General features: G+C 57.5%; 1 protein-coding gene across 1 annotated transcript in view; it reads left to right on the forward strand.

Moving 5' to 3' along the window:
• The window catches only part of CD82 (CD82 molecule), a 48,935-nt gene that overhangs the window by 13,572 nt on the left and 9,576 nt on the right, over positions 1-25,787 (forward strand). Inside the window, exons 2-5 of the mRNA XM_069469859.1 lie at positions 12,427-12,509; positions 17,298-17,370; positions 22,078-22,202; positions 22,384-22,458. Of these exons, the coding sequence (XP_069325960.1) occupies positions 12,447-12,509; positions 17,298-17,370; positions 22,078-22,202; positions 22,384-22,458 (336 nt within the window). The 5' untranslated portion in view covers positions 12,427-12,446. The remainder of the gene's footprint in view (positions 1-12,426; positions 12,510-17,297; positions 17,371-22,077; positions 22,203-22,383; positions 22,459-25,787) is intronic.

Consider the following 25,787-nt stretch of genomic DNA (forward strand, 5'->3'; position numbering starts at 1 on the left):
CCAGGTCACCCCTCGCCAGAGCTGGGGTCTGAGGCCTGTGCTGGCGACGTTGCCCTGGACACGCTGGGTGTTCCGGGGCTCTCAGGATGTTAAAGGGAGAGACGAGGCAGAGGGAGGGCCCAGGGGAAGCACAGACAGAGATGGGGACACCTGCAGAGCGAAGAGACAGGTGAGGGAGGAGAACTGGGGGAGAGAGAGGTGAGGCTCCACAGAGCACTCCCTCTCCTCCTCCCCTGGGCTGGACTGCCGATAGCTGGGTCTCAGCCAGGAGGACTCCTGCCCCCACCCGCACCTCTCTGTGGTTTCACCCCAGGATCCGTGGAGAGAGTCCCTGCACCATGTGCAGCACTATCACCCCTCTCTCTGCCCATCAGGCACCCCTAAAGCCCAAATGGCTCTCAGGACTAGGAAGGTGCTGAGACCTTAGCCTTGGGAGGCAGGAAGCACTGGCCCATTTTACAGACTGAAGAACTGAGGCTTAGAAAAGTTAAGTGACAGGATGAAGTAGACAGAGCCAGGATTGCACCCATGTCTGTCTGACGCCCACCTTAAATAATCAAGGTAATTAGGACTGCCACATAGTGCTCCCTGAGGGTCTGTGCAGGAGAGTGTTCTGGGAAGGCTGCCTGGAGGAGGTGGCATGACAGCTGCCCTGTCTCTAGCTTCCTGAGCTCAGTGCCAGGGGAGGGTATGATGTGACTGAGGGGCCTGCCTGCTGCAATGTGGCGTTCCTGATTGGAGTCCCCAGACCTCTACCTAATTGCCCTGCTTAGGGCCCACACCCTTTTCTTAGCCACCTACCTGGCTGGGCTCTAGGATGGGTGTGCGAGCTGGCCCTGGTGCCTCGTGTGGCCCCAGAGTGTCTCAGTTAGGTCTGGAGGCTTGGCTACAAAACCCAATTAGCATACGTTGGGCCTTGGTGGGGTTATTTAAATTACCTGTCATTTATAACTGTTTCTGCAGGCCGGGTGGCGTGACAGCGGGGCACAGGCCAGACTGTGGGGCTCAGGCCCCTGCTCTGCCAGCTGCGTGACTCTGGGCAAGTCCTTTGCCACCCGAGTCTCGATGTCTACACTGTACGATGGGGTTAAAAGCAGCGCTTCTCTCATAGGGTCATCGCCAAGGATAAACCGAGCCACGTGAAGGGCTTAGCACAGTCTCTGGCAAGTAGTAACTGTGCAGAAGTGTTAGCTTTTGGTATTGCTAAATACCGAGACCGTTCCAAAAAGCCTGTCTTCTCCCTCAGAGGGAGTGTCCCGAGGAGGTGGAGTTGCCATGCTGCTTTGTGATTATGTTGGTGTGTAACCGCTCGTGTTTGTGTCTGTGCCCCTGCCGGCCGGCTGCTCCCCGAGGGCAGGGATGGGTTGGAGTCCTTCACTTCCTGTGTCCAGCCCCGGCCCATCCTGGAGTGGGGATTCGCTGAGTGCGGTGGGCAGTGGCTCAGGACGGAAGCTCTGAGCCGAGAGTGACCACTTGGGAGCCCCCTGGCAGGGCAGGCCCTCTGGACTCATGAGCCATCTGTTGTTCTGGGAGGAAGGCGTGCTGTCCCTTTTGAGGTCCCCTCTGAGGGTTAGGCCTGGTCTCATGTCCTGCTGTTTCAGCCTGGCCCTCTGTGCCTGCCTCCTGCGCGGCTGGCTGGTGGAGGGTGAGGATTCTGAAATGCTGTGTGTCTGTTACACCTGCACACACCTGGCCGCACCCCTGGATGCTCCGGGACCCGGGCATTGCCCCTTTAACACCTGGCTTCAGTGGTGAGAGGCAGCATCACAAATTAGGTAGGACATTGGACTCCAGAGTCAAACCTCAGCTGTGCCACTGTCCCCTGTGTGACCAGGGCAAGTTCTAGCACCCCCCTGAGCCCCAGTGATCCTGCTTGGGGCTCGGGGGTTGAACAAGATTAGTGAAGCAACATTCACGTGGCAGGTGCTTTCATATACAAACGTGCCTTTTGCTCCTCAGTCTTCCGTCTGCCCAACCTCCATTTCGAGTTCTTGGGATGGTGGTGGCTTCCTGGGGCAGTCTGCAGGACCCCGTGTCCGCCCGTACCTCAAGGGACGACCTCCTTGCTACAGGGCCTAAGAGGACCTCTTCCCAGAGTCCTCTGCCTCCATCATGCTCACATCCTCAGGGTGAGCAAGCTGATTCTGCCTTCCTCCCGGACACACCTAGATAGCGCATTTTACAGATGGGAACACCAAGGCTCAGTGTGGGTAGGCGACTTGCCAAAGGTCACACTGCCCCGAGAAATGAGATTGGAATTTAGGTCCCTCTCAAAGTCCATACTATGATCTGGTTCATTATTCCGCCTCTAGCCATGGGGCCAGGAGAGCATCTGTAAAGGTGGCTGACACCTGAGAGCCCACCTGGGGATCTGGGTTCTATGATGGTGGCCCCTGGAATCTGCGGCTTCTTGCAGCTTCTTGCATAGTCCCTAAGTGTCCCTCTAAAGTAGAGCTTCCCAATCGATGAGCCCAAATGGGTTACAGGTGAGTTGAAATAGTTATCTCCTCAACCTTCAGGGACAGAGCCCTGGGCCAGTCACCTTAGGCCCGATGTAGTCCTATCTACCCTTCCTGGTGTGCCGAACAAATAGGTCTACTTCTCTACATGTATCCTGATGCGAAATAGATGGGGAAGCATGGCCTGTCCTAACCAATCCCCTCCTTACCCTCCCCCCCCAACACACACACTGAACACACACTTTCCCCAGGCAGGAGTTCATTGTCTTCTCTGGACCTCAGTCTCTTCATTTGAGAAATGGGGACTGAACTAGGTGATGTCAAAGGGCTTTCTGGCAGTGTGAATCTGAGTGTGTGAGCCTTGGAACCCAGCATTGGGAGGGAGTGGGGGCTGCATGGGGCCCAAGCAGCCTGCTAATAAAAACAGTCAAGAGGGGAGCTGTGGAGAGCAAAAGGTCAGGGGCTATGGCTCAGCCTCAACTTGAGTCTTTGGCTGCATGGGGGCCAGGTGGGAGAGCTGGAGGGCTCCACATGACTGCTCTTACCCCACTCTGTACCCTCCCATCAGAGTGGCCCCATTCTTCATGCAAAGGCCCTCTAATTTCATTGCTTCAGTTTCAAAGCAAAACCACATCTGTTGACCTCATCAGCTAAACCGAAGGAATGTCCTGGCCACAATCAGTGGAGCTGATCTTTTTCTTCCTGACAGGAAGCCGAGAGTCAGGCCTTGGGGAGCTGGGGCAGGTTGTGGGGGCCAGGCAGCAGAGGTGCGGAAGGGTGGGGTGGGTGTGCTCCACCATCTACTTTGTTTACTTAGGCAGCAGGTGAGGAAGACAGAGCTCTGGCCTCAGTCAGACCTGAATTTTAATCATGGCTTAGCTTGTGTGGCTTAGGCTAGTCACTGAGCCTCTGAGCCTCAGTTTCTTCATCTGTTAAATGGGGATAATAATCTCTCAGTTGGGGGGTTGTAGAGATTAAATGTGAAACAGTGAGTAATAGCATGACACAGACTATAAAGTGCTGTCACTCTTCTGCTGCAGTCTGCCCAGGGGTGGCCCGTGTTGCTCTTGAACTCCTGGCCTCCTTCCCCCAAATGTCAGGAGTCAGTCCCAGCTCCAAGTGTCAAGGTCCTCAGGAGAGTGGGAGCCTGTCACCCTGGTTCATGGGGTCATATGACGGGGGCTGTTCCCTAATCTCTAAGACAAACGAGGAGGCCTTTGGGCTCTAAAATCCTGTGATTCCCGGGAGGGTCTGATTTGAGAGAGTTTCTTCCACCCTTGGTGGCGGGATCAGCTCACTTGTGCTGTGAGTGGCGACAGTGCCCACAATGCTCTTTCCATGCCTTATCCTAATCCTCCAACAGTCCTGTGAGGGGGTCCCAGCAGTGTGTCGGGGTGAGGGGTGAGGGTGTTGGGGCTCAGATTTAGGAACTCCCTTGCTCAAGGTCACACGGCGAACAGGAGGCAGAGCTGGGACTCAAAGCGAGGTCTTAAAGGAAACTCGAGCCCCTGATCCTGCTCTGTGTTCTCACTAGTCTCTTGTTGCCTGGAGTAACAGCTTTTTTTTGTTTGGTTTTAACAAGAACAACAACGTAAGACCAGAGATTGAAAAATACGATAGTGGTGGGTCAAAGAGGCAGCTCCCAGAGTCAGCTGGGGTTTCAGGAAACAGATCACCTGTCAGACGTGAAAACAAACACAGCCGTCCGTGCCCAGCCTCTTTCCAGGGTGGATCAGGACAAAGTCCAGGGAGCGGAGAGCCAGGAGCCAAGCACCAGCCTGCAGGTGGAGCCTGCGGACAGGGCGGCGTCCAGAGCAGGCTGAGCCCCATGGTCCGATACCAGACTCACCAAACTGGCTGGGCCTCTGAGCCCCAAGCAGGCCTGGGGGCCTCAGCCCAGGGGCGGGGGGCAGAGGCCTCCTTCCTTAGGTGGTCGTCCTCTGGCATGGAGGCCTCTAGGCTGGGCGGACAGCTGGAGGCTGCATCAGGCCCTCAGAGGGCTTCTCTGAGTGTGGGTCAGCAAATCAACAACTTCTAGATCATTGCCATCACCATAATTGGTAACATTTATTTGACACTTACCAGGTGCCAGGTGCTTTACAGGTAATATTAACTCCTGTAAGCCTCACTGTACCCCATTATTAAGTTCGTTTTACAGGTGGGAAAGTTGAGGTACAGTGTGGAGTGATGGTCTAAGGCCACACGGCTGGCAAGATGTGGCAGGTGTGGCACCTTCAGGCAGGGAGAGCGGAGGAGAGGGCCAGGCAGCGGTGTGAATGGAGCCCTACTGTGCGCTAGCCCGGTGGCGACTCCCCTGCCTGCCTGTGTGGGGTGGGCGGGGTTGGCATTGCCATCCACTGACGATGGGAGCAGCTCTGCAGCGCTCCCCAGGGTCACAGGGCGGATGCGTGGGGGAGCCAGGGAGGGAGCCAAGGGCGGCTGTGTGATGGATCCAGGGCTTCTCACCCCTCTCGGGCAGGAGCCCCAGTGCCCAGGGACGGGGCTGCGGGTAGAGACAGGAGCTCTGGAGGGGGATCGCCAAGTCCCCACTCCATGCTCAGCCCGAGCTGGGCCACCTGTGTTATCTGGCTCTCTCCAGGCTCCTCTGAAAAATGCCGTGATCACAAAGGCCTTCTCCTGCACAGGGATGCTGCTCCGGGGCAAACGACCTGAGGGGAGCGAACCTGCAGGCAGGCAAGGGTGGAACGGGGTGCAGGGAGCTCCGTGTGCCGCTGTTTTCCAGACACCAGGGTGCCAGGCAGATTCTCCCAGCCAGGTGCTGCGGCGCTGGAAAACCCAGGCCTGCCTGCATCCCGCTCGGGACAGAGGGACTGGGCTGTGCTAGGGACGGACGGCTCTGGGTCTCAGCACACTGGAATCCCCCGGAGAGGTTAACCCTGCCTGTCGCCCAGGCTGCGCCCAGGGCAGCTCATCAGGACGTGTGCGGTGGGGGCCGAGCATCTGCAGCTTCTAGAGCTCCCGGGAGAATTCCAGCGGGCAGCCCAGGTGAGGGGAGGGAGGGGGGAGACGGGGGAAGACAGAACCTCAGCCCAGGTGGGCTTTCTCAGGTGTGTGATCCCCAAAACTGGATAGAGGCGTGTGCCTGCCCATCTGCATGTGTGTTTCTAGGGAGAGAAGTCCACAGCTCCTGTCCGCTTTTCTGACCCAAAGGAGGTTAAAATCCTACCCAGGGGGAAAACAGCCTACCCGTGCCGCAAGCCAGCGATGTCATCCTAGGGATCAGAAACCTCCAGTTGCAGGACCAAAGTTAGTCTGTCTTGTCTCCTCCAAGAAGCTTTTCCTGACCTTTCCAGCCCCAGCCCCGCCTTTCCCCTCCTCCCTCCCACAAATACACGCCACTTACCATGTGCGAGTCACTGCTCTAGGCTCTGGGACGTGGGTGAGGGAGATGGGTCCGCCTCTCCCCTTATGGAGCCTCCGTTCTAGTGGGGTATGTAGGCACACTAGAGGACAGATAGGATAAGTACAGTGAGGGCCCATGTGACAGACCCAGGTGTCAACCCTGGCTGCTGGCCCCATCCCTAGAGATTCTGACGACTTGGTCTGGCTGGGGGACTGTGCCTTGGTACAGGGTGATTCTAGCGTGCAGCTGGGGTTGAGGCCTGCTGCATAGATGGGGTGTTCGGGGAAGGCCTCTGGGAGGAGGGATCTCCGCCTTCTGAGCCAAGGCCCGCAGGGGCATTTGGGAAAAGGATGCTTCTGGCAGAGAAACGGCAAGTGCAAAGGCCCTGGGGTGGGTAAGGGCCTGGTGTACTGGGACAATAGGAAAGAGGCCACGTGAGCCTGTGTGAGGGGGAAGGGTGACGAGCAGAGAGGACAGAGGAATAGCCGACCAGGCCGGGCCCCACGGCTACGTAAGGGGTCTGGACTTAGAGCAGATACATCATTGGCCACATCGCCGCTGGAGGGTTGCAGCAGGGGAGTGACAAGAGCCGGGCTGCATTTTTCAAAGTGCCCTCCCTGCTGTGCGGACCACGCAGGGCTGACGGCAGGAGTGGGCCGTGAGCAGCCTGGCAGCTGCACTGGTCACGGTGAGAGGTGAGGCGTGGGCCAGGAGGAGGGGCTGTGGGGACGTGGGGGCGACCCGAGCGAGCTGTCACATGTTCCATCTGAGCCACTTGGCGGGTGGAGGGGCTGTTTACTCCCCTTCTCTGGATCCTACAGCACTTAGAGTCCTGGAGTGCCGGCCCCGAAGGGACCTTCAAAAGCCCTGGGCTTGGCGTTTCCTAAGATGTGTTCCACATGGTGTTAAACGCTGTTAAGTTTGGGAATGACTCAGTCGGCCGTGTTTATTGCCGGGCGTCTCGGGGACGTGGACGGTCTAATGTGCGGTGCCTCTCGGGGGGAGGCCTGGTGCTCCACAGACGTGGTGACAGCAGAGCCTTTTGTCCCACACGATCTCCTGGGATTCGCGTTCTGAGAAATCACTCGGGAAAACGCGGCTGCGTCCTCTACATGCGCAGGCTCCCGGGGCACCCAACACAGAGGAGGGCTCTCTCGAAGGCACCAGCCTTGCCCCCCCCACCCCTCGCCCATGGGCTCCGGGGGAAGGCGAGGGAGGCTTGGCAGCGGGTCCTGGCACTCAGAGCTGGCTCAGGGTGCTCACCCTACACATCCTGCACCGCACCCCACCCCTTGGGCCAGGACAGAAGGGGTCTGAACATATGATAGAGTCTCAGCTGACCGGGGGCAGTGGGTCTCACTCCCTTCAGGTTGCTGAGCACTTAAAAAGTCGTGGTGTTCTTTGTGGCAGTCCTTCCCCCCCATCTGTCTGTCTATTCAGCTTGTCCACCCCCCCATCCATCCCTCCATTCATCCACCTGTCTACCCATTCCTCCATCTCTCCATCCATCCGGTCTTTCATTGGACAACATTTGTTGGGAGCCTACTTTGCTCTCATAAATAACACGTAGTCTCCCCCTCCAAACATCACAGCCTGCCGGGGAGATGGACAGGTCAGGAGAAAATTATTGTATAACACGATGAGTTATAGTAACTACCATTTATTGACAGCCCACCATGTGCCAGGCATTTTACCCGCGTTATCTAATTTAATGTCTAGACAAATCTGCAAAATGGGTTTTAGTTTCTCATTTCCTAAGTGAGTAAAGTGAAGCTCAGAGAGGTTAAGTCACTTGTCCAAGGTCACACAGCGAGGAGGTGATACAACTGCTTTCAAACCCAGGCAGTCAGAAGCCAGAGCCAGTGCTACTGGCAGGAAGCAGAGAGGAAGTGGCCCTCACCAATGTGTGTCTTGGGAGTCAGGGGGTGGCAGTGGTGACAAGCTGGCTGGAATGGGAGGTTTCCTGGAGGAGGTGATGTCTGAGGTAAATATTAAAGGATGAGAATAAGTTGGTAACATATTAGTATAATAATTTCATCGTATAAATGGATTTGGCATAAAATGATATATTTGGTCAATTTAAATTGTAGTTGCTTAGAAATGGTCAATTTATCTGCTATAAAGTATAACTTTAAATCAGCATCTCTGTCCTGCTGTTCCTACGGCTCTCCGTGACTGTTCTGGAATTTTCCCATAAGATGTACTTGCATACCATTCCCTTGTGGTGTTAGTTTTCTTAACACAGGAAAGCCTGGGCAGACCTTCCAGTGTTTACGAAAAGTGTACACAAGAAAGCATAACATTGGGGGACATCCTTTTTTTTTGCAAGCGTGACCCGAAGTTTATTGAGGAAGGACCAAACAGGTTTACAGAGCAGGACACATTCAACACAGAACGGCAAACAGACCCCTCTGTCATAACAAAAGGGCGGGGGACATTCTTTGTGCTTAATTTCATCTGTAAATAAAATGCTCACCGCTTGTTGCTTCGGCAAGCCCTGAGCCAATTGCTCACGACAGTAAAGCCTCCGACCCCATCTCCGGCTCCCTGAGCCCCGACGGTGCCAGGCACCAACCTCACCATCTCTTCCCGACAGGGGGTGCAGTTAGGAGCCCCACTCCCCAGGGAGGAGGATGAGGCCCAGGGAGTCCCTTCCCAGCGGCCAGCATCGGCAGAGCCAGCATTTGACGTCGTGTCCGGGGACCCCGGGTCTTCTCTCTGGGTAGCAAACCATCCTGCCAGCGGCTCCCTGCTTCTCCCTGCCCCACGATCCCACGCTAAGGCCAGTCCTGACCCTGGTGCCTCTCACAGACACACTAGCAGGGAATTCACACCCTCTGACCCCCTGTGCTGGGGGCTGGCAAACTTTTTCTGTAAAGGGCCCGACCGTGGATGTTTTAGGCCAGCGGCATGGCCGCGTGCCAGTACAGCCTTGTGTGTGGACACAGAGATTTAAACTCCGTGTAACGGGCATGTGTTTAAGAAGGTTTGAAGAGGTGAAATCTGTCCTTGGCTTACAAAATACAGTCAGGGGCAGGATTTGGCCACAGGGTATAGCTAGCCAACCCTGCCCCCACCAACCCTTGTTTCTAGCTCAGGACTAAGAGGCGAGGCTCAGCATGGGAGGGCAGAGCCGATAAACCCCAGGCCCTCCAAATCCAGCTTCAGGGTCTCCTTGGGGTTTGGTGGTGGTTGTGGGTTCCCTGGAGTTGACGCCACACCCAGTCATGGGGCGACCTGGGTGTGTCCCCAGCCTGACCTGAGCCGACCTCCTGCCCTTCGTGGAACTACCCACCTCCTGCCAAGTGCAGAGAATGTTCTTCACCCCCGCTGTGGCTGTGAGGTGGAGATGCTGCACTTGCAGGGCAGAAAGACTTTGTATTCTGGATCTTGGCCACCGTGCGCCCGGGCTGCCCATCCCAGGTTCCAGTTCCTGGCACCTCCTTCTCCCCCAGGCAATACTCAGGTAGCCTCTAGGTCCTTCCTGATTGGCTGAGTGGCCTGTCAGTCAAGGGCTGCCTTGCTTGACTCTTGCCTCAGTGTCTAACCCCCCCCCCCCCAGCTGCCTCCTGCGTGAGAGGGAGCAGATGGGTGGACAGGTGGCCGAACGGGCCAGGCAGCCTGGGCCCTGTCCTTGCTGGCCCACCTACTGGTGACCTTGGCATGTTCCTTCACCCCTCTGTGCCTCCATTTGCTCACAGGGTGCGGAAGGGCTTAGCCCAGTGCCTGATACAATTTACGTGAGTGGCCGAGGGACCAGCCAAGGTTGCACAGGGTCTGGGACATCAGGGGGATTCCAGCCCAGCCGCGTCCGCCGCGGCAGGGGCCTGAGGCTGCTGAGCCTGGGCCTTGGCAACACGTTTCCAGCCACCTTCTTGCCCACCAAGCCAGAGCACCTTTGAGCAGCCACTTTGTCCTTACACCTATCTGGATAAAGGAATCCAGGCCACCCCCGGAGATCCCTTTATAGTCTTGGCCACCACCCAGAAGGGAGCACTTCACGGTGGAAATACCCTGGACTCTGGAACCCACCGCCATTTGTGAGCTGTGTGACTTGGGCGAGTTACTTGAGCCGTCTGAGCCTCGGGTTCACCAAGGATGGGAATACCCAGCTCCGGGGCTGGCTGTGCACATCGCAGGGGCTTCTCCCTCAGCAGACCCCATAGCTGCTGCTTTCTAATAGCTGCCCTTTGCTGAACGTCCCCACAGCCCCTTCCCAGGCTGCCCTGGAGACGCAGCCTGCCCAGAGGACGCATGAGCCGGAAAGTATAGAAACCCCTTTCCCGAACGTTCTGAAACCGCACAACAGAGAGGGTCTGACTCAGAGTGACCAAAGCGCTCTTTCCACATCTCTCCAATTTCACAAGGACACCGACGGGCCCGTCACTCAAGACGCGTGGCTGCCCGACTGCGGTCAGATGAAGTTCTGCTGGCGAAGGGAAGGCTCGTCTCTGCTGCCTGGGCGCCGAGCCTGGCTTGGTCCCCTGGGGCCTGCCCTGTGTCGTTTGCTGGGAGGAGACCCAGCCAGGCTGAAGCCAAGCGAGTCTGTGGTAGGAAAGAAAAACACGCCTCGCTCTGGGAGAGAGTCTCTCTCCTCGTGCTGTTGTGTTTGAGCGCCTGTGGCAAGTCAGGCGCTCTGCTGGGAGGCGCGAGGAGGAACAATGGCCTCCTTGATGTGGTGCGTCCCCCAGCAGGCCTTCCTCCAGCCAGGCCTGGCTTTGGGATCGCAGATCTCTGGCTCTCCTGACCCGGGGCAGTCGTGGTTTCTCCTCTCCAGGTCGGGGGGGGGGGGGGGGGGGGGGGGAGGCCCCAGGGGGGCGTTGCTGAGACCGGACTTCCCGCTTCCCGAATCACCACCGTCTCTGCGATTCTCAGACCCAGGCCTTGGACCCTGCTAGACCGGAAGAGCCATTTAGTCTAATCTCCCCATGTAGCATTTGAATCCTCCGTAAGTCTTTGTTTCAGACTTTGCTTCCATGCCACATATGACGGGGAACTCACTACCACTTAGGCAGACTTTTCCTTTTGTGGGCAGCTTTGCTTCATATTGTGCCCCAAATTTCCCTTTAGAAAGGCAGTTAAAGAAAACTCCCTCTATACCAAAGCTGCCAGGAAACTGAACTGGAGCCCTTGGGAGGGCGTGAGCCCTCCCTGTTAACCACCTCCCCCTTCACTGGAGGTGTGTAAAGTGAAGCTGAGCTCCCATTTGGCGAGGATGATGGAAGACTGTGGAATGTTGGCGTGTCCAGAAAAGGATGGGGGTGGGGGGTGCGTCTACGTGTAGACTAGGAAATTTGCAAGACTCTGGGACAGGCTTTCACACGGTACACAGGAGGACGGCGTGAAGCCCAGGCCTTCCTTTCCCCTCTCTCTGGCCTGTTCCTCCTCCTCCACTGGCAGGGGAACACAACCGGGCCCAGTGCCTTCCCTCCAACCCCCAGCCCAGCTCTGCCCATGCAGCTGTTCCAGGCCAGCTGCCCTGGTCCCAGCTGCCTGGTGGCGCTGGCTCCCTTCGCCCTGCGGAGCCTGAGGGCTGGCAGTTGTCATTCCTGGACTGTGTGGTCTCAGAGGGGGTGAGGGCAGCCAGCTCCCGGCTCCCCTCTTCCTCCCTGAGTCTTCCCCTCTCCTGGGATCTTTCGGAGTGGAGCGGGGCAGCATGCTCAAGCCTGGTTTATGTCATTTCAGAAGCACAACTTGTGTCACCCAGGGTGACGACGAAAACCTGGAAACAACCTGTGTGTTCAATCTTAGAGTATTGGTTAAATGCTTTGTGGTATGGCTATATCTGGGACCTCAACCTGGGATTATTGGGGTTCCAGAGTGGGTTTTGTGGAGTCTGAACCCCCAGAAATTATTTGCAAAATGTTACCTATACACGAATTTTCTGGGGGAGTCTGTGACTCCCAAAATGTTAAGCGCTGATTCATCAGATGGAATCTTATGCGACATGTAAAATTATGTTGTAGAAGAACATTTTATCAGCATTCAGAGATTGTATGTAGTAGAATGAAAAAGGCAGGCTCCAAACACTCTATATAAGATCAGCCCAATTTTGTTTAAACCCATTTACTATATATACACACACATTGGAAGTATAACTATTAAAATGATGACGATGTTTATCTCTGGGCTGACATAAACATTTTTGTTTGATTTCTACTTTTCTGTGTTTGTTGGGTGTTCTACCGGGCACGTGCGTTCCCTTTGTAATGAACACTCGGTCCGTTTTCTGAGAAGCCTCCACCACCCAACCTCCCAGCCCCCAGACCTGTGGAACAAGCATAGGTCTCACCTCGGGTCCCTGACTTCCACCCGGGAGCGTCTCAGAGCCGGGGGTGGTGGAGGTGCCGGCTTCGCTGTGTAACTTCCCTCCCTCCGGCCGCAGCCCCTAACTGCCAAGCATCAAGTGGCCGAGACTTCTCACAGGACCACACTTCCTGGCTGCGTGGCTTTTGGCTGGTCATTCCGTAAAGCAGGGACAGCGTTAGTACCTACCTCGTGGGGTTGCTGTGAGGGTGACCTGAGATGCCCTAGGGCCGGGGTCCCGGGTGCCGCCAGCGTTGGCTCCCCTCCTTGCTGACCTGCCTTCTCTCTTCTCCCCAGGGAGCTCCAGGACCGGCGGGATGGGGTCAGCCTGCATCAAAGTCACCAAATACTTTCTCTTCCTCTTCAACCTGCTGTTCTTTGTAAGTACGGCCAGTGCCGCCCCGACCGCCCCCAGTAGACTGTCCTCCAGGGGCATCCAGCCTGAGCCCCTCCAGGGCGGGGGGCACCGGTGATGGGGTGCGGTTGGTGGGGGCTGAGGACAGACTGTCCTGAGTGGAAGTGGGTGGGGGCAGCGAGGTTCCTGGGATTCCCAGCTGGCTCTTTGGCAAAGTACTGGGTTCCTGTCCTGGAGCACCCGGAGCCTGGGCCAGGCAGGGCGGGAGGTGGGTGTGGGGAGAGGAGAGCCCCCCGGGGAACCCCCTAGCTCATTAGCAGGCGAGTTGGAAGAAGCATCTTGGCACGTCCAGTCCTGACCGCCCCCACCCCTATGCGGAGAACTTACCCGTGACAGTTCCAGGCCCCAACTGCCCCCAGAACCCCCCACACCTGTTGTGGGGAGTAGCTCCCTGAGTTCCCACAGGGTGAGCAAGAGGGGGCCAGGCTGCGGGTCGTGGAGGGGGACATTGTCCGTTCCCCAGCCCCACCCAGGCGGGCCTCCCCAGGTCTCCCAGCCACCGGCTGCCCAGACACAAGCTCCGCGGCACATCTGGAGCTGGCTTTCCTGGGGCCTCAGTTTTCCTTCCCGGCCTGGCGCCGACAAACCCCTGCGCTGTGGATGCCAGGGGGGCGGTGTGAGTGTGTGAGCGAGTGTGGCCTTCCTCGCCCCACAGCGGTGTTGGGGACTGTGGCTTCTCCATGTTTTCTCTTCACCCTGTACTGCTAAAAAGTCCGTTTGTACAACAGGGTATTTGTTATGATCCAGTTTTATTTTTAAAAATGTGTATGTTCATAAAAACAAGAATATTTTTGAGAGGAGAAGAAAATCCCTATGAATGTTAATTTTGGGATTCCTGGGAATTTTTATTTTATCTTTTGTGCTTCTCTGTACTTTCCAACTTTTCTACAGCAGATATGAGTTACTTGTGGTGGGGGAGAGTTTTACATGACAAGTTACATAGGATCATAGGAAGTTTGGAAAATAAAGAATCATCCTGACGTGATGGTACAACGTACGCTATTTGGGTGATGGTCACACGAATAGCCCAGACTTCACCACTACGAAGTATGTTCATGTAACAAAACTGCTCTTGTACTCCTTAAAATTATACCAAATAAAACTTTTTTTTAGATCTAAAAAAAAAGAAAAGAATCCTCTAAATCCCCGTTCATAACTTTAACCCAGTGCACAGATACGTACACGTGTGTTCCTGGCACGTGTAGTGTACACTCATGCGCACACACACACATACACACACACACACACACACACACACACACACACGACAGCCCTGTGCTGCCTGCCTTGTTGTTTGTCCGCCCTGGCTCTGGCCCCAGCTCCCTCCTCGAGGACCGTGCTCAGGCCCCACGGTGGCTGCGGCCGTCTGCTCAGGGCAGCCAGGCCTGGAACCCACCCTGGGGCAGGGCCTGGGCTTCCCCAGCGTGGCGGGCAGGTCCCTCCCAACTGGCCCAGGACCTTGGGAAGCAGCTGCTCCTGCAGGCGAAGCCTAAGCCGAGCCTTCCCAGGCAGGCACTTGGCGTCTGGACCGAGACCCAGAGTAAAGGGCCAACGGGCGGGACTGGGGGCGGGGGCAGAGCACTGCGGCTCTGTCCCAGGGGGCTTCGGGGTCTAGAGAGAGGGATCTGGGCGCTGGCCTAGGAGGCAGCGGGGCTTGAGTTTCAGGGGTATGGAAACTTTCTTCCACGCGGCGGTGGGCATGGGGTGGCGGGGTGGGACAGTGAGACCTAATAGAGAAAGGGGATGGGGTGGATGGTTTTGGCCACGGTGTCCCTTCCTGTCCCGCTCCCAGGCTGCCCCACGGAACCAGAGACTGGAAAATCTTCTCTCTGGCCAGAGCTCTGGGAGCTGGTCCGGGGCCATCTAGGCCTTGGCCCCCTTCCCGCTCCTCCTGGGGGCTGGCGGGAGTCACCCGTTAACTGTCTGTGTGCCGGGCCCAGGCCAACCCCTCAGGACGTGGGGTAGGGGGGTAGCGCAGGAAGAGGGTTGGAGGAGGCAGTGCGTGTTTGTTCATTTACTCATCACTCAACAAACGTGTGTCCGACACCTCTGTGTGTTGCGATGTTTGCAGGCAGAGGAGCCCTGCTTGTACACTTACAGGGCTGGTGTCCCGGGGGCGGTGGGCTTCAGTCCAGTAACTACTCAAGTGGATTACGGATTGCAGTTGTGGGGTGCTAGGATGGGCCCTAGCACACTGGACGACGAGGCACTGGCCTGGTCCGGACGTGACCAAGGGCTTCCTGGGGTTCTGAGTGTGGCTGGGGGAGAGGGGTCCCAGGGGCGGGGAGAGGCAGTGTGCCCCACCTCCCGAGCCCGGGGCACAGACCGTGCGGCCTGCGTCGGGCGGCTTCTGGCCTGGGTTTCATGCACATTGGAAAGGGGTTACGTGATCGGATTTGTGGCTTGGAAAGTTTGCTCTGTCTGTGTGTGCTGGTGCCTGTCCACGTGTGCTCGTGTTCGTCCTTGCCTGCACCCTCCCGACCCCACACTCCCTGGCAAATCGCCCCGTCCACTCTTCCCAGGTTCAAAGACACCCAGAGGCGGCTGGTGCTGTGGCTGTCCAGGGGGAAGGGCACTCGCAGCCTAGCCCCAGCGAGGGTCCTGGCGCCTGGCTGAGCCCCCTCGGAGATTGCAGCGGGGCTGGGGGTGGTTAATGTGGGGGGCACCCCAGGCCCAAGTCTTGGCTCACAGAGAAAGAGGGGACCGTGGTGCCTCACCCATGCTGGTAGGCCACGGCCCAGCAGCTGGAACGGCCACGCTGTGGTCATCAGACCCACAAAGGGACTGAACAGGCAGCGCCAGGGACCTCGCGCTCTGGGTTCCTCTTGGTGAGCTGAAGAGGTAGCTGGGCAGTCTGGGATTTTGATCTACTTGGGATTGTGTTTGCCCAGAAGGAATTTTCTGCCCCGCCCCCACTCCCTTTTTGGAGGGGCTGTCCTCCCTCCCGCCCCACCCCGTGAATGAGGCAGGGGGCTCTGCCCGCATGGTCTGAGGATTGGGGTGGGCAGGGCTGCGGGAGTCTTTGGGAACCAAACTCCAGGTCCTGGAAAGCCCCCCCTCCTCCCAGCTGTGCAGACTCAGGGGGCCCCACCCTCAAGGGGACCCTTCCCCTCCCCAGTGTCTCAGCCGCTTTCCTGTCCCCAGAGACGGGCTCTCTGGGCTAAGGCCCAGACAGATCCCAAACATCCCTGCGCTCACCTGCCACCTTCTGGCTTCCAGTCCCTGAAGCGTGCAGTCGGGGCCTCAGTTTCCCCGTGTATACAGTGAGGACAGTTGCAGGGCCCAAATCACTAGGAGAGGGGGGAGGACACTTGATGCCTTAATGATGAGTCTCGGGGAAGGTGGAGGACAAATGTGGGGAGGTCACCACGCCTTTACGGCCGGGGTCTGGTCACCAGCTGCGGTGGTCTTTAAGGCGGCTGGGCCGAGGGTGTAGCGGGAGAGGCAGCACCCCACCGAGCCACCCTGGGGCCTGGGATAAAAGGACAATCGGTAGTGCCAGTCCGGTCAAAATTTTATTTCAAAGTTTAATAGTTCATCGTGGATTTTTCTGCCTTAATTTTATTTTTGCAGTATTACTGCAAAATATTATTTATCTTGATTATTGAGTTTTTGGTGCCTCTCACATGTTGCCCCCGAGGCAGGTGCCTCGTGCCTTGCTGTGGTCCTGGCTCTCATCTTTAATAACAACAGAACAAGGCTGCAAGACCCAGGGCCACGCTAGCCCCAGGCTGAGGGCTCAGAGGCAGCCGCTGGCCTTGGACCTGAGATTACGGGATGGTGGCTGGTGATAGAGGTGGGACCCTCAAGGTGTGTTATCCACCAGGTGGGCCCAGTCTTGGCCCCAAGTGACATCCAGCCTTGTGGGGTGACACAGACCACCAGCAAAGGGAACTTGGGGCTTTGCCCAGACCACAGACACTTCCCCGCTTAGCCAGCTTTGCGGGATGGTGGATCTTGGCTGGGACTCCACCTGGGGATGTGAGCTCAGGTTGTGGACCCCGCCCAGGGGGAGGGAGGGAGGAAGGGAATCCCTGGGCCTGGGGCCCTCATTTGTCACTCTCATCACCCCTCATTCATTTTCCTTTCTAACCTGCATCTGCAGAGTTTGGGCCCTGAGCTCCTTCCTTCCCTCAGTGGCCCAGCACCTAGTGCCATAGGACCGCCAGGGGTACATTCCTGTCCGTCCACAGCTCACAGTTGAGCCAGAGAAACCAACACAGCAGAGAGATGGGAGGAATGGCTGTCAGGAAGGGTCAGGCAGTGGTTGCCACAGAATGGGGGCAGGCACCTTCGTCTGCCCGGGGAAGTGAGGGAAGTTTCCTGGGGAAGGTGGCCCCATCACAGAAACCTGAAGTCAAGCTGGGCTTTGATGTTCAAGTCCACGGAGAGCCTTCTCCAGACCCCGGCTTCTTAGAGAAGCTTCTGGGCCCTGAGCTGGGGTGGAGTGGAGGAGTAGGCACGGGAAAGGGTCCCTGGCAAGAGGCTGCACCAGGAGACTCGGTAGAACGATGAGTTTGTGGGGGTGGGGGGAGGCCGGAGGGATCCCCTACACAGGTCCTGTGGCTGGATTGCTGGGGTTTGGGGCCCTGAGGACATCTTGACATCGCTGGGCTGGAGAAGAAGGGGGTGGCTCCCTCTGTGTCCCCCTAGCCCTTCCCTCCCTGGCCTGGGCCACAGGGGTAGCTGGGGAGGGAGGCTTTCACACAACCTGCTCTTGGGCCCCCCATTAACTGCCCCCTTCTCCTTCCAGATCCTGGGCGCGGTGATCCTGGGCTTTGGGGTGTGGATCCTGGCCGACAGGAGCAGTTTCATCTCTGTCCTGCGTAAGGACCCCTCTGCTTCCCCGGACCCCAGCCCTCGGGGGGGGGGGGGCTGCAGGCAGAGCTGTCCCACAACTACTTTAGCTCCAATGCCTGTCACTTTTCCAGCTGACCACAGGGACTTGGCCAGGTCCTGTTGCTGACCACTGCACCATGGGTCCCAAGGCAGGGTTTTCCAGAAGAACTTTTCTCTTCTTCCCCAAACAAAGCTGTTGTTGTCTGGAGAACACTGGGGGATGAGGGAGGCTTGTTTTCCCTTCCTGGCCCCTTCCCTTGGCCCTGACCTTGGGGAGGCCTCTTACATTCTCTGTCCCTCCACTTGCCCGTTCAGCAGAATGTGGGCAGCAGCCCTCCCTCCCCATTTCAGAGGGCTGTGGGGAGGAGCCAGGGAAGGTGGGGTGTTATGTTAGGTGTTGCCCAAGCACCTGCTGTGAGCCAGGCAGCGCTAGGGAGGTCGGGCGCGTGCACCACGAGGGTGCCGGGCACAGCTGCCTTTTATCTCGCTCATCGTGTGCCAGACACTTGCGTGTATCAACCGTCCTAATCCCACAACAGCCCTGGGAGGCAGATAATATTCTATTCCTGCCTTCTCAGTGAAGAAACAGAGGCTCGGAGAAGTTCAGTCACGTGAGCCACAGTGTGGAAGCCCCTTCTCTCACTCCTTAGGGCAGGAGGCCAGGAGCCACGGCCTTCCTGCATGCATAACAGCCCCTCTGGGTCTGCTCAGCCTCCTCCGGGAAGCCTTTGGGGCTTGCTGCGCTGACCCGCAGGAGTTCCTGGTGTGGGGGGAGGCCCAGCAGAGGCTCTGGGGAGCACAGCCGGGGAGCACAGCTGAGCCCACTCACTGAGTGCAGCCTTGGCACACTTCCCCACCCAGCAGCTGCCCAGGGCGGCTGGTTTGGACTCTGGCCCATGACAGCTGCTTGATTTGAATAAAACGGAACCTGGCTAGGATGTGGTGATAGAGGGGTCACATCTGTCACTCTGGCCCCCAGGGGCTAGGCCTCCCCTCCACGAGATGGGAAGCAAGGATGATCCACCCTCTGGCCGCATCCGATGTGCCCCAGGGCTACCAGTTCCTGCCTCTTCAGGGGTTAGGGTGGGTGGGGGGCCCACGCTCCCTGGGCCCTCCCAACGTGGGACACGCCCTCCTCAGCCCTGATCAGGTCTAGACTCCCCCTTTCCTGCGCCACGGCCCACACCCAGCAGGCTCTGTGCCCCAGGGCAAAGTCTAAAGGCGCAGCCCGCCCACCCACATTTCTCATTTCTGCCCTCTGCACCCTGCCCCGGGACTGGGGGAGGAGGGAGGAGTATCCTGGTGCAACCCCAGCCTCCTCCCTGTTGGGTCTGAGAATCTTGAGCTGGCCAGACCTCAGAGGCTTATGGGATGCAGCAGGGGTGCTGCTTACAAATACCGTGAGCCCCACCCACCCCAGAGATCTGACTCCATGAGCACAGGGGGGCCCTGAGCACTGGCGTTTGTCAGACGTTCCGATCCCCAGGCTGCCAGGGTTCAGAAACACTGGTTTGTGAGCCCAGTCACTATGCACTTGGGTAAACTGAGGCTGGGGGTGGAGAACGACTTGCTAAGAGTCACACAGCCAGCGAGGGTCAGAGGCGGGAGCCAGGGTGTGTGACACAAGGCTTTCCTTACCCAGCGAGTCCTCACGGTGAGTCCACGGGGCTGGGCATTCCTCTCACCGTGTTTCAGAGGAGGTGAAGCACCTTGTCCAGGGGCACGCAGCTAGCAGGCAGGGCAGCTGGGGTGCAGACCAGGTGGCCTGGCACCCCAGCCCATGCCCTGAACCCCTGTACCAACGGCCCTGCTGGCTGCCACTGGTTGGTGCCTCGGTGAAGGGCAGACGGGAGCCAGTCTGCTGGCTCCAGTCATGGCCGTGTTGCCGGCCAGCTCTGTGACCCAGGGCGCGTTACCTCACTGCTCTGTGCCTGCTCACCTATGAAATAGCGACAATCATAGAATGTACCTCGTAAGGTAATCGCGGGAAATTCAATCAGCCATTTCTATCTGGAAAGAGTTTAGAACCACTCCTAGTGAACAGTAAACACTACATAAGTGACTATTTAAGTTTTATAATACAAATTTAATCCTTATAATATCTTTAAGAAGCAGGACTTAAGTCACGTTTTATAGAGAAAGGAATAGAAAACGGCTGGCCCAGGTCAGAGCATGTTAGCGACAGAGCTGGAGTTGAGAACACTTCTCGGCCCCCAGCCCCTTCCACGTGGGCCACCTCCTTCCCACCTCCCTAGTCCCTGCCAGGCCCGGGGAGATTAAAGAGTTGTTCTGTCGTGCACAGCTGTGCACAGCGGTTGGGCTACCCCAGGATAGGCCCCTGCCCCCTTCCTAAGTCAGGTTGCCCAGATTCGGGGTGGACCGGGGCCTTGGATGAGGACAGAGACTGGAGCCAGGGAGCTGTTCTGAGATACAGGATGCCCTCCCCCGCTCGGCTGGCCTCCGGGGCGAGGGCCTGAGCTGGGGTCTTGCCCGGGCCTCTCCTGCTGGGCACCTCCCGGCCCCGCAGCCTCTCTGAGCCTCGGGTCCTTGCGGAAAGTCAGGATGTGAGCGCAGCCTCACTCACATGACACTGAGCAGGATGATTGGATAAAGGCTTGTTCAGGGCTGGCACACAGTGGCTTTCTGGGCAGTGCCAGTTGCTTTTTTCTGGGAGTAGTCACTGGGAGGAATTGTTGGAAGCCAAACCCAGGATGTTTAGGAAAAATGGAATCGACGGCCTCTCCCTGCCCACGCTGACTGCTTCGGCTGGCCGGCGGGGAGGGCCTTGCAGGGAGGGCTGGGCTGAGCTCCAGGGGGCCCCACACTCACACTGAGGGGCTCCGCCCAGCTTCCTGGGGGCTCTTGCAGGGAGCTGGGCGGGGGCAGCCTGAGAGTGGGGCACTTCCTGAGCTCCAGAACATGCTGTGACCAGGAAGTGGAGCTGGATCGGGAAGCCACCCCACCCCCAGCTTGGTAGTTATACCATAGAGTGCTAACACCCAAGGGGGCCACACTCAGCCTCTGTGAGGTCCCCAGGGGGTCATGGCCTGCCAGGCCTGTGTTCTCCCTGGGACAGCCAGTGGTCAGCCCTGGCTGTGCCTCAGTCCTTAGGGGAGCGGTTTAAAAATGCAGATTCTTGGCCCTCTGCTGAGAGAGGCTCTGTCTGGCCGTGGTGGACATGGGCATCTGCATCCCTAAGAACGTCCTCTGATGCACACTGCTCTCCGGCCTTCTGGAAACTATGCCCAGACTCCCAGAGCACCTGGGGCTGTGGCGGGAGCTGTCTGCAGCCACCTGCCTGTGTGGGAGTCTCCACCTGGCCCCCAGGGGTATCACAACACCCTGGGGGTAGAGTGTCCCCCAAGCCGAGGAGGGGGCTGGACACAACACGGGCTTTTCCCTGTGTGATCGGCTGGGCTTCTCAGGAAATGCTGGTCAAGTGGTCTGACCTCCACCCACCGGGTGGGCTCTGTCCACCGGCGGCTCTGAAGAGGGTCTCAGCCGTCAGGCCCTCCCTGTGTGCCCCAAGCACCGCTGCCTGCTGGACTGCTCTGTCACTCACCCTTGGCGCGTTCGTTCTCGCCTTCTTTCCGCTCTTCACGAACATACACCAAGCTTACCCTTCCTCAGCCCTTTGCCCCCGCTGTTCCTGCTGCCTGGAGTGCTTTTCCCTCCGTCTTCACTTGCCGACTTCTCCATTCACATCTTGGCTGATGGTGCCTGCTCAGGCCGCCTTCCCGGCCACCCCGCCCTCTCCCTGCCCTGTGCGCTCTGCGCTGTCGGCAGCCTCAGTACCTTCACGGCCCCTGACACGACCAGAAATCCTGTATGTGTGTATCCCCTACCTCACGCCGAATGTCAGACCTTGCCGGCCTCACTGCTGCCTCCCCAGCCAGCAGCACGGTGCCCGGCACGAGTGGGCACCGGTGAGTATCTGCCGGCTGAATGAGTGGGTGAGCATCCCGCCTGTACCAGTGCGCATGCCCCACGCGTCAGGCATGGCGTTGGAGGGTTGGAGGGTTGCGCATTTCCAAATCCCAGCTCTGGCCCCTGCCCGTGCACCTCTCTGAGCCTCAACTGCCTCCTCTGGGAAATGGCCATGCTGGTGCCTGCCAGGCGGGTTATGTCAGGGTTGGGGACAGCGTGTGTGAAGCCCCGAGGCACAGTGAGTAGCAAGAAAGGCTGGTGTTTGTTATTTTATGGATGAGAAGGCAGGAAGAACCCAAATCAGCCTGGAATCCTAACGGGCCCATGGTCGGTCAGTTCCGCAGATACTGAGCGTGTGCGGCACCTCACTGCGCCAGGCACGGTTCCATGAGCCCCGGCCCCTGTGCAGCTCACCTTGCTGGAGGGAGGTGACGGCCAGACAGAGAGCAAGAAAAATCAGTAAAATGCAGAGTCTCTTCAGTCCTGATCCGTGATAAGGAGAAAAAGCAAAGCAGGGATGGGGGTTGGGCTAAATGGGGGCGGGGGCTGCAATTTGACAGGGAGGAGGGGCTCGTCCAGCTAAGGAGGCTTCCGAAGCGGGTGAGGGGCCAGCAGAGAAACGTGGCTGACCCCAGCACGCCGGCCCCACAGAGGGCATCGAGGGGCAGACCGGAAGGTTAGGCCAGGTATTCGTACCTGCCGGGCCCTCTGATTTTGTACTTAACGATTCTGTGTTTGGTGAGTGGATGCTTTCTCCGTCCCCCTAGAAACCTCCTCCAGCTCACTCAGCATGGGGGGCTACGTCTTCATCGGCGTGGGGGCAGTCACCATGCTCATGGGCTTCCTGGGCTGCATCGGCGCCGTCAACGAGGTCCGCTGCCTGCTAGGCCTGGTGAGTACAGCCCTCCTGCCCCCCACGCCCATGCACTGCCCACCTGGCCCCCTCACCCAGCCACGCGGGGCCTGAGCACTGCGCTTGCCCAAACTTTGGGTGGAGAGCGTCTCCCGAGGCGAGTGGGATGGGTGAGGCTGGTGGGGCCGCAGCTGACTCCAGGCCTGCTCTGTGTCCCCAGTACTTTGCCTTCCTCCTCCTCATCCTCATCGTCCAGGTGACCGCCGGGGTCCTCTTCTACCTCAACATGGGCAAGGTAAGCTCCCTCCCTCTCCCCGCCCCTCCCTGGGCTGGACTGGTCACATGGGGGGACAGACCCTGGCTGTGGGCGATGGACAAGAAGCCTCTCCATTGTCACAGACAGTCCCACCTGGTGCCAGGGACAGCCCCCTTGACCACCGGTTCCTCGGGCCAGAACATCAGAGGAGGCGGCGGCAGATGTGGGCAGGCTCACTGCTGGGGCTGAATCTCAGCCACCACTCTCCAGCTGTGCGGCCCTGGGCGGGTTGCTTGCCTCTGTGTGCCTGTTGCATCATCTGTAAAATGGGATAACAGTAACACTTCACTCTCGGGGTGGCTGCAAGGACTCTGCGAGATCGCCTCAGTAAAACACTTGGCACAGTGCGAGCACCGTAAGCACTCAGTAAATGTTGGTCGTCCTTGTTATTAGACGCCTTAACAAGTGTTAAATCCATGCCACTCATCGCAGATGAGGCCCAGAAGGAGACTATTAATAAAAAGCATCAGTCCTGTGTCAGAGGGAGGTGTTCAGCTCTCAGAAGTAGAAAATCAGACTTACTGTGGCTTTAACTCTAAGGGCGTTTGTTGTTGACTTAGCCAGAGTCTGGTTTGGAAGCACAGAGACCCTGGTCCTGGCTATCTGTCCAGCATCCCCACTGTGATGGCTTTTCTGCATCATGCACCCTCACCTCATGGCTACATGATGGCTGCCACAGCACTAGGCATGACATCTCCACTGCCGTGGCCAGAAAAGAAGTGGGCAATGCCAGCCATGACCATCTTTTTTATCAGAAAAGCGAGCCCTCCAACAGACCTCCCCAGACTGGGGTACAGAGGCCCCTCTGGCTGCAAGGGAGGCTGAGAAAGTGAGCATCCTGCTCTCAGACTCTGAAGACAGAGGGACAAGAGAGGGAGGAGCCAGGACTGGCTGTTGGGTAAGCCAGTCAATTGTGACCATCACAGTTAGCACGTGTGGAGCACCTAGTGGGTGCACACGGTATCTTCCAGAAGCTTTATATACATTATCTTGTCCTCGCAACAGCTCTGCAGGTTAAGTTTTATGTTGACGGAGAAGCAGGTGTTCGGAGGTGAATCATAAGAATGACATCAGTAACAGGGACGGTGAGCCCCACTGTCCCTACAGTTGATCTGGCGCACACCGTGTACCAAGCACAGTGTTGGCTGCTTCACGCTCATTCTCTCACTGACTCTCACTGGGCCCTCGCGGGGTCGAGAGAGAATCTCCATCCTGCAGACGAAGGGGTGAGGCAGCCCAGGCTCTCTGGCTCCGAGCCTAGCATTTACCCTTCCCCAGACCCCGCTGCATGTGGCCCATGGCCCAGCTGAGCCCTGGGGCCCTGCTTCTCTCCAGCGCTACCAGCTCCTGTCCGGTGGTGGAGGTGCCACAGCCAGAAGCCAGATGGACTCCTGCATTTTACCGCTTGGAGGTCAAGTTGCCTCAGATCCCTCCTGGGAGGAAGCTGAGAAAACATTCCACCACCATCAACAGCTAACACTTAATAGAACTTAGAACAAGCCTAGTACTAACTGCTCTGCACATCCTGCATTTAAGCTTTCCTCCCAGTAATCCTATGGGATTGTGGGTATTGGTACTCTCAGGCACAGAGAGATCAAGCAACTTTCCCAAGCTCCCATAGCTATAAGGGGCAGAGCCAGGATTGGAACCCACGCAACCTGGCTTCAGAGTTCATGCTGGGAAAACTTCCACTGCGGTAGTTCCTACCTGGAACTGTTTTACTTATTTATAATCCACACCCAGCTTGTTTCCCAGGAAAATTGGAGCTGGCTCCCATCATAGGCACAGAGTAGCTAAAATCAAAATGAGAGAGAGAGAGAGAGAGAGACAGCACAGGCAGAATGTACACTGAGAGAGGAAGACCATTGTTTCTGAAACCAGAGGCTGAGATACTTTTGGCAGCTGAGGGCTAACTTGAGTGGTGCTGAGCTTCCTGGCAGTCAAGGCAAAAGGGGAAATAGTGGATTCAGTAGATGAAAGGACGCTCATTTGGCTATGAAACAGGAAGCCAGTGGTTAGGGGAGGGAAATTCCTTTCCTAGCAAAAGGGTTGTAGGGTCAGGTCTTATTTCTGCCCTACAGCACCTGGGGCTGGATCAGAGGGATCAGAACTAGGCCCCAGTGAGCTGGTTCCTGTGACTCAGAAGCTGGTTGCCTCTATAGGGGTCTCAGGCAGTCCACCCTCTCACTCCATGCAATTTACCATCTCACGGTAATAAAGATGGCAGTGACCACGTGCCAGGAGCTGAGCTAGTGATGTGAGCTGAAGCACACATTTCAATTGTACAAATGTTTTCCATTTTAAGAAACTGAGGCCCAGGAAAGCAGAGTGACTTTTGGCCACGGTCACATACAACTCTGATGCATTGAAATGGGATGTCCTTCCAGATCCCTCTGACCCAGGGCCAGTGGCCCCCTCCACACCACACTGCCTCCCCAGCGGTTGGTAAAATCTCTGCTTGGCTGACAATGACGAGCTGAGCCTCAGAGCATCCCCCGGCCCCAGAACAGGGCTTGCTGGGAGAATCGGGCCTCCTGACTCCAGTCCAGACTCTGTGCGTTGCACCCTACTGTCCCTTCCCCTCCCATATCACTCCCATCCCCCTCTCCAGGCTCCACACCTCACCCCCCACCCCTGTCCCAGCCTGCCTGGAAATTTCCCGGCTTTCCTGGGGAAGTTCTGGTGCCGCTGTATCAGCTGAGTTGGAATGAATGATTTATTTTTTTCTTTCCTAGCACATTGTAAATTTCAGTGGAAGACTAAACATACCCTTGATGGTGTTTATTCCTGCAGATGGGCCCAGCTGGGGAGGTGGGACTTGTTTGAGCCTGCAGGATGAAGGCCCTTTGAAAGGAGATGGATCCCATCTTTTCCCCGTGGGCCTTCTGGCAGGTGGGTGGGAGTGGGCCCCGGGGCTGCAGTCTGTCCTTCCTGCCCCCGATCCGGAAGCCACTGTTCCCAGGGCAGCGATGGGGAGGCTGGAGGCCTCGGGCAGGGCATGTAGCCTCTCAAGCCTTGGGCTCCACTTCTATAAATTGAGGAGAATGACCTGCTTGACCCCTCACCCCTGCCCAGGGTTGAAGGGGGAACCGAGACTGTGACACATTTATAACATACAGAGTGGTGGCCAAGGGCTTCGACTCCAGAACCACTGCTCTGAGATCCTGGCCAAGTTACACAGCCTCCCTGTGCCTCAGTTTCCTCATTGGTCGGGTGGTAGTAATGACACAGGCCCACTGCCCCTTATCTGCAATTCTGAATCCAAAAAATGCTTTGAAAACCAAAAGTAGAGTTTGCAGCTCATTTGG

Source organism: Eulemur rufifrons, chromosome 6 (assembly GCF_041146395.1).
Source record: "Eulemur rufifrons isolate Redbay chromosome 6, OSU_ERuf_1, whole genome shotgun sequence".
NCBI classification, from domain to species: domain Eukaryota; kingdom Metazoa; phylum Chordata; class Mammalia; order Primates; family Lemuridae; genus Eulemur; species Eulemur rufifrons.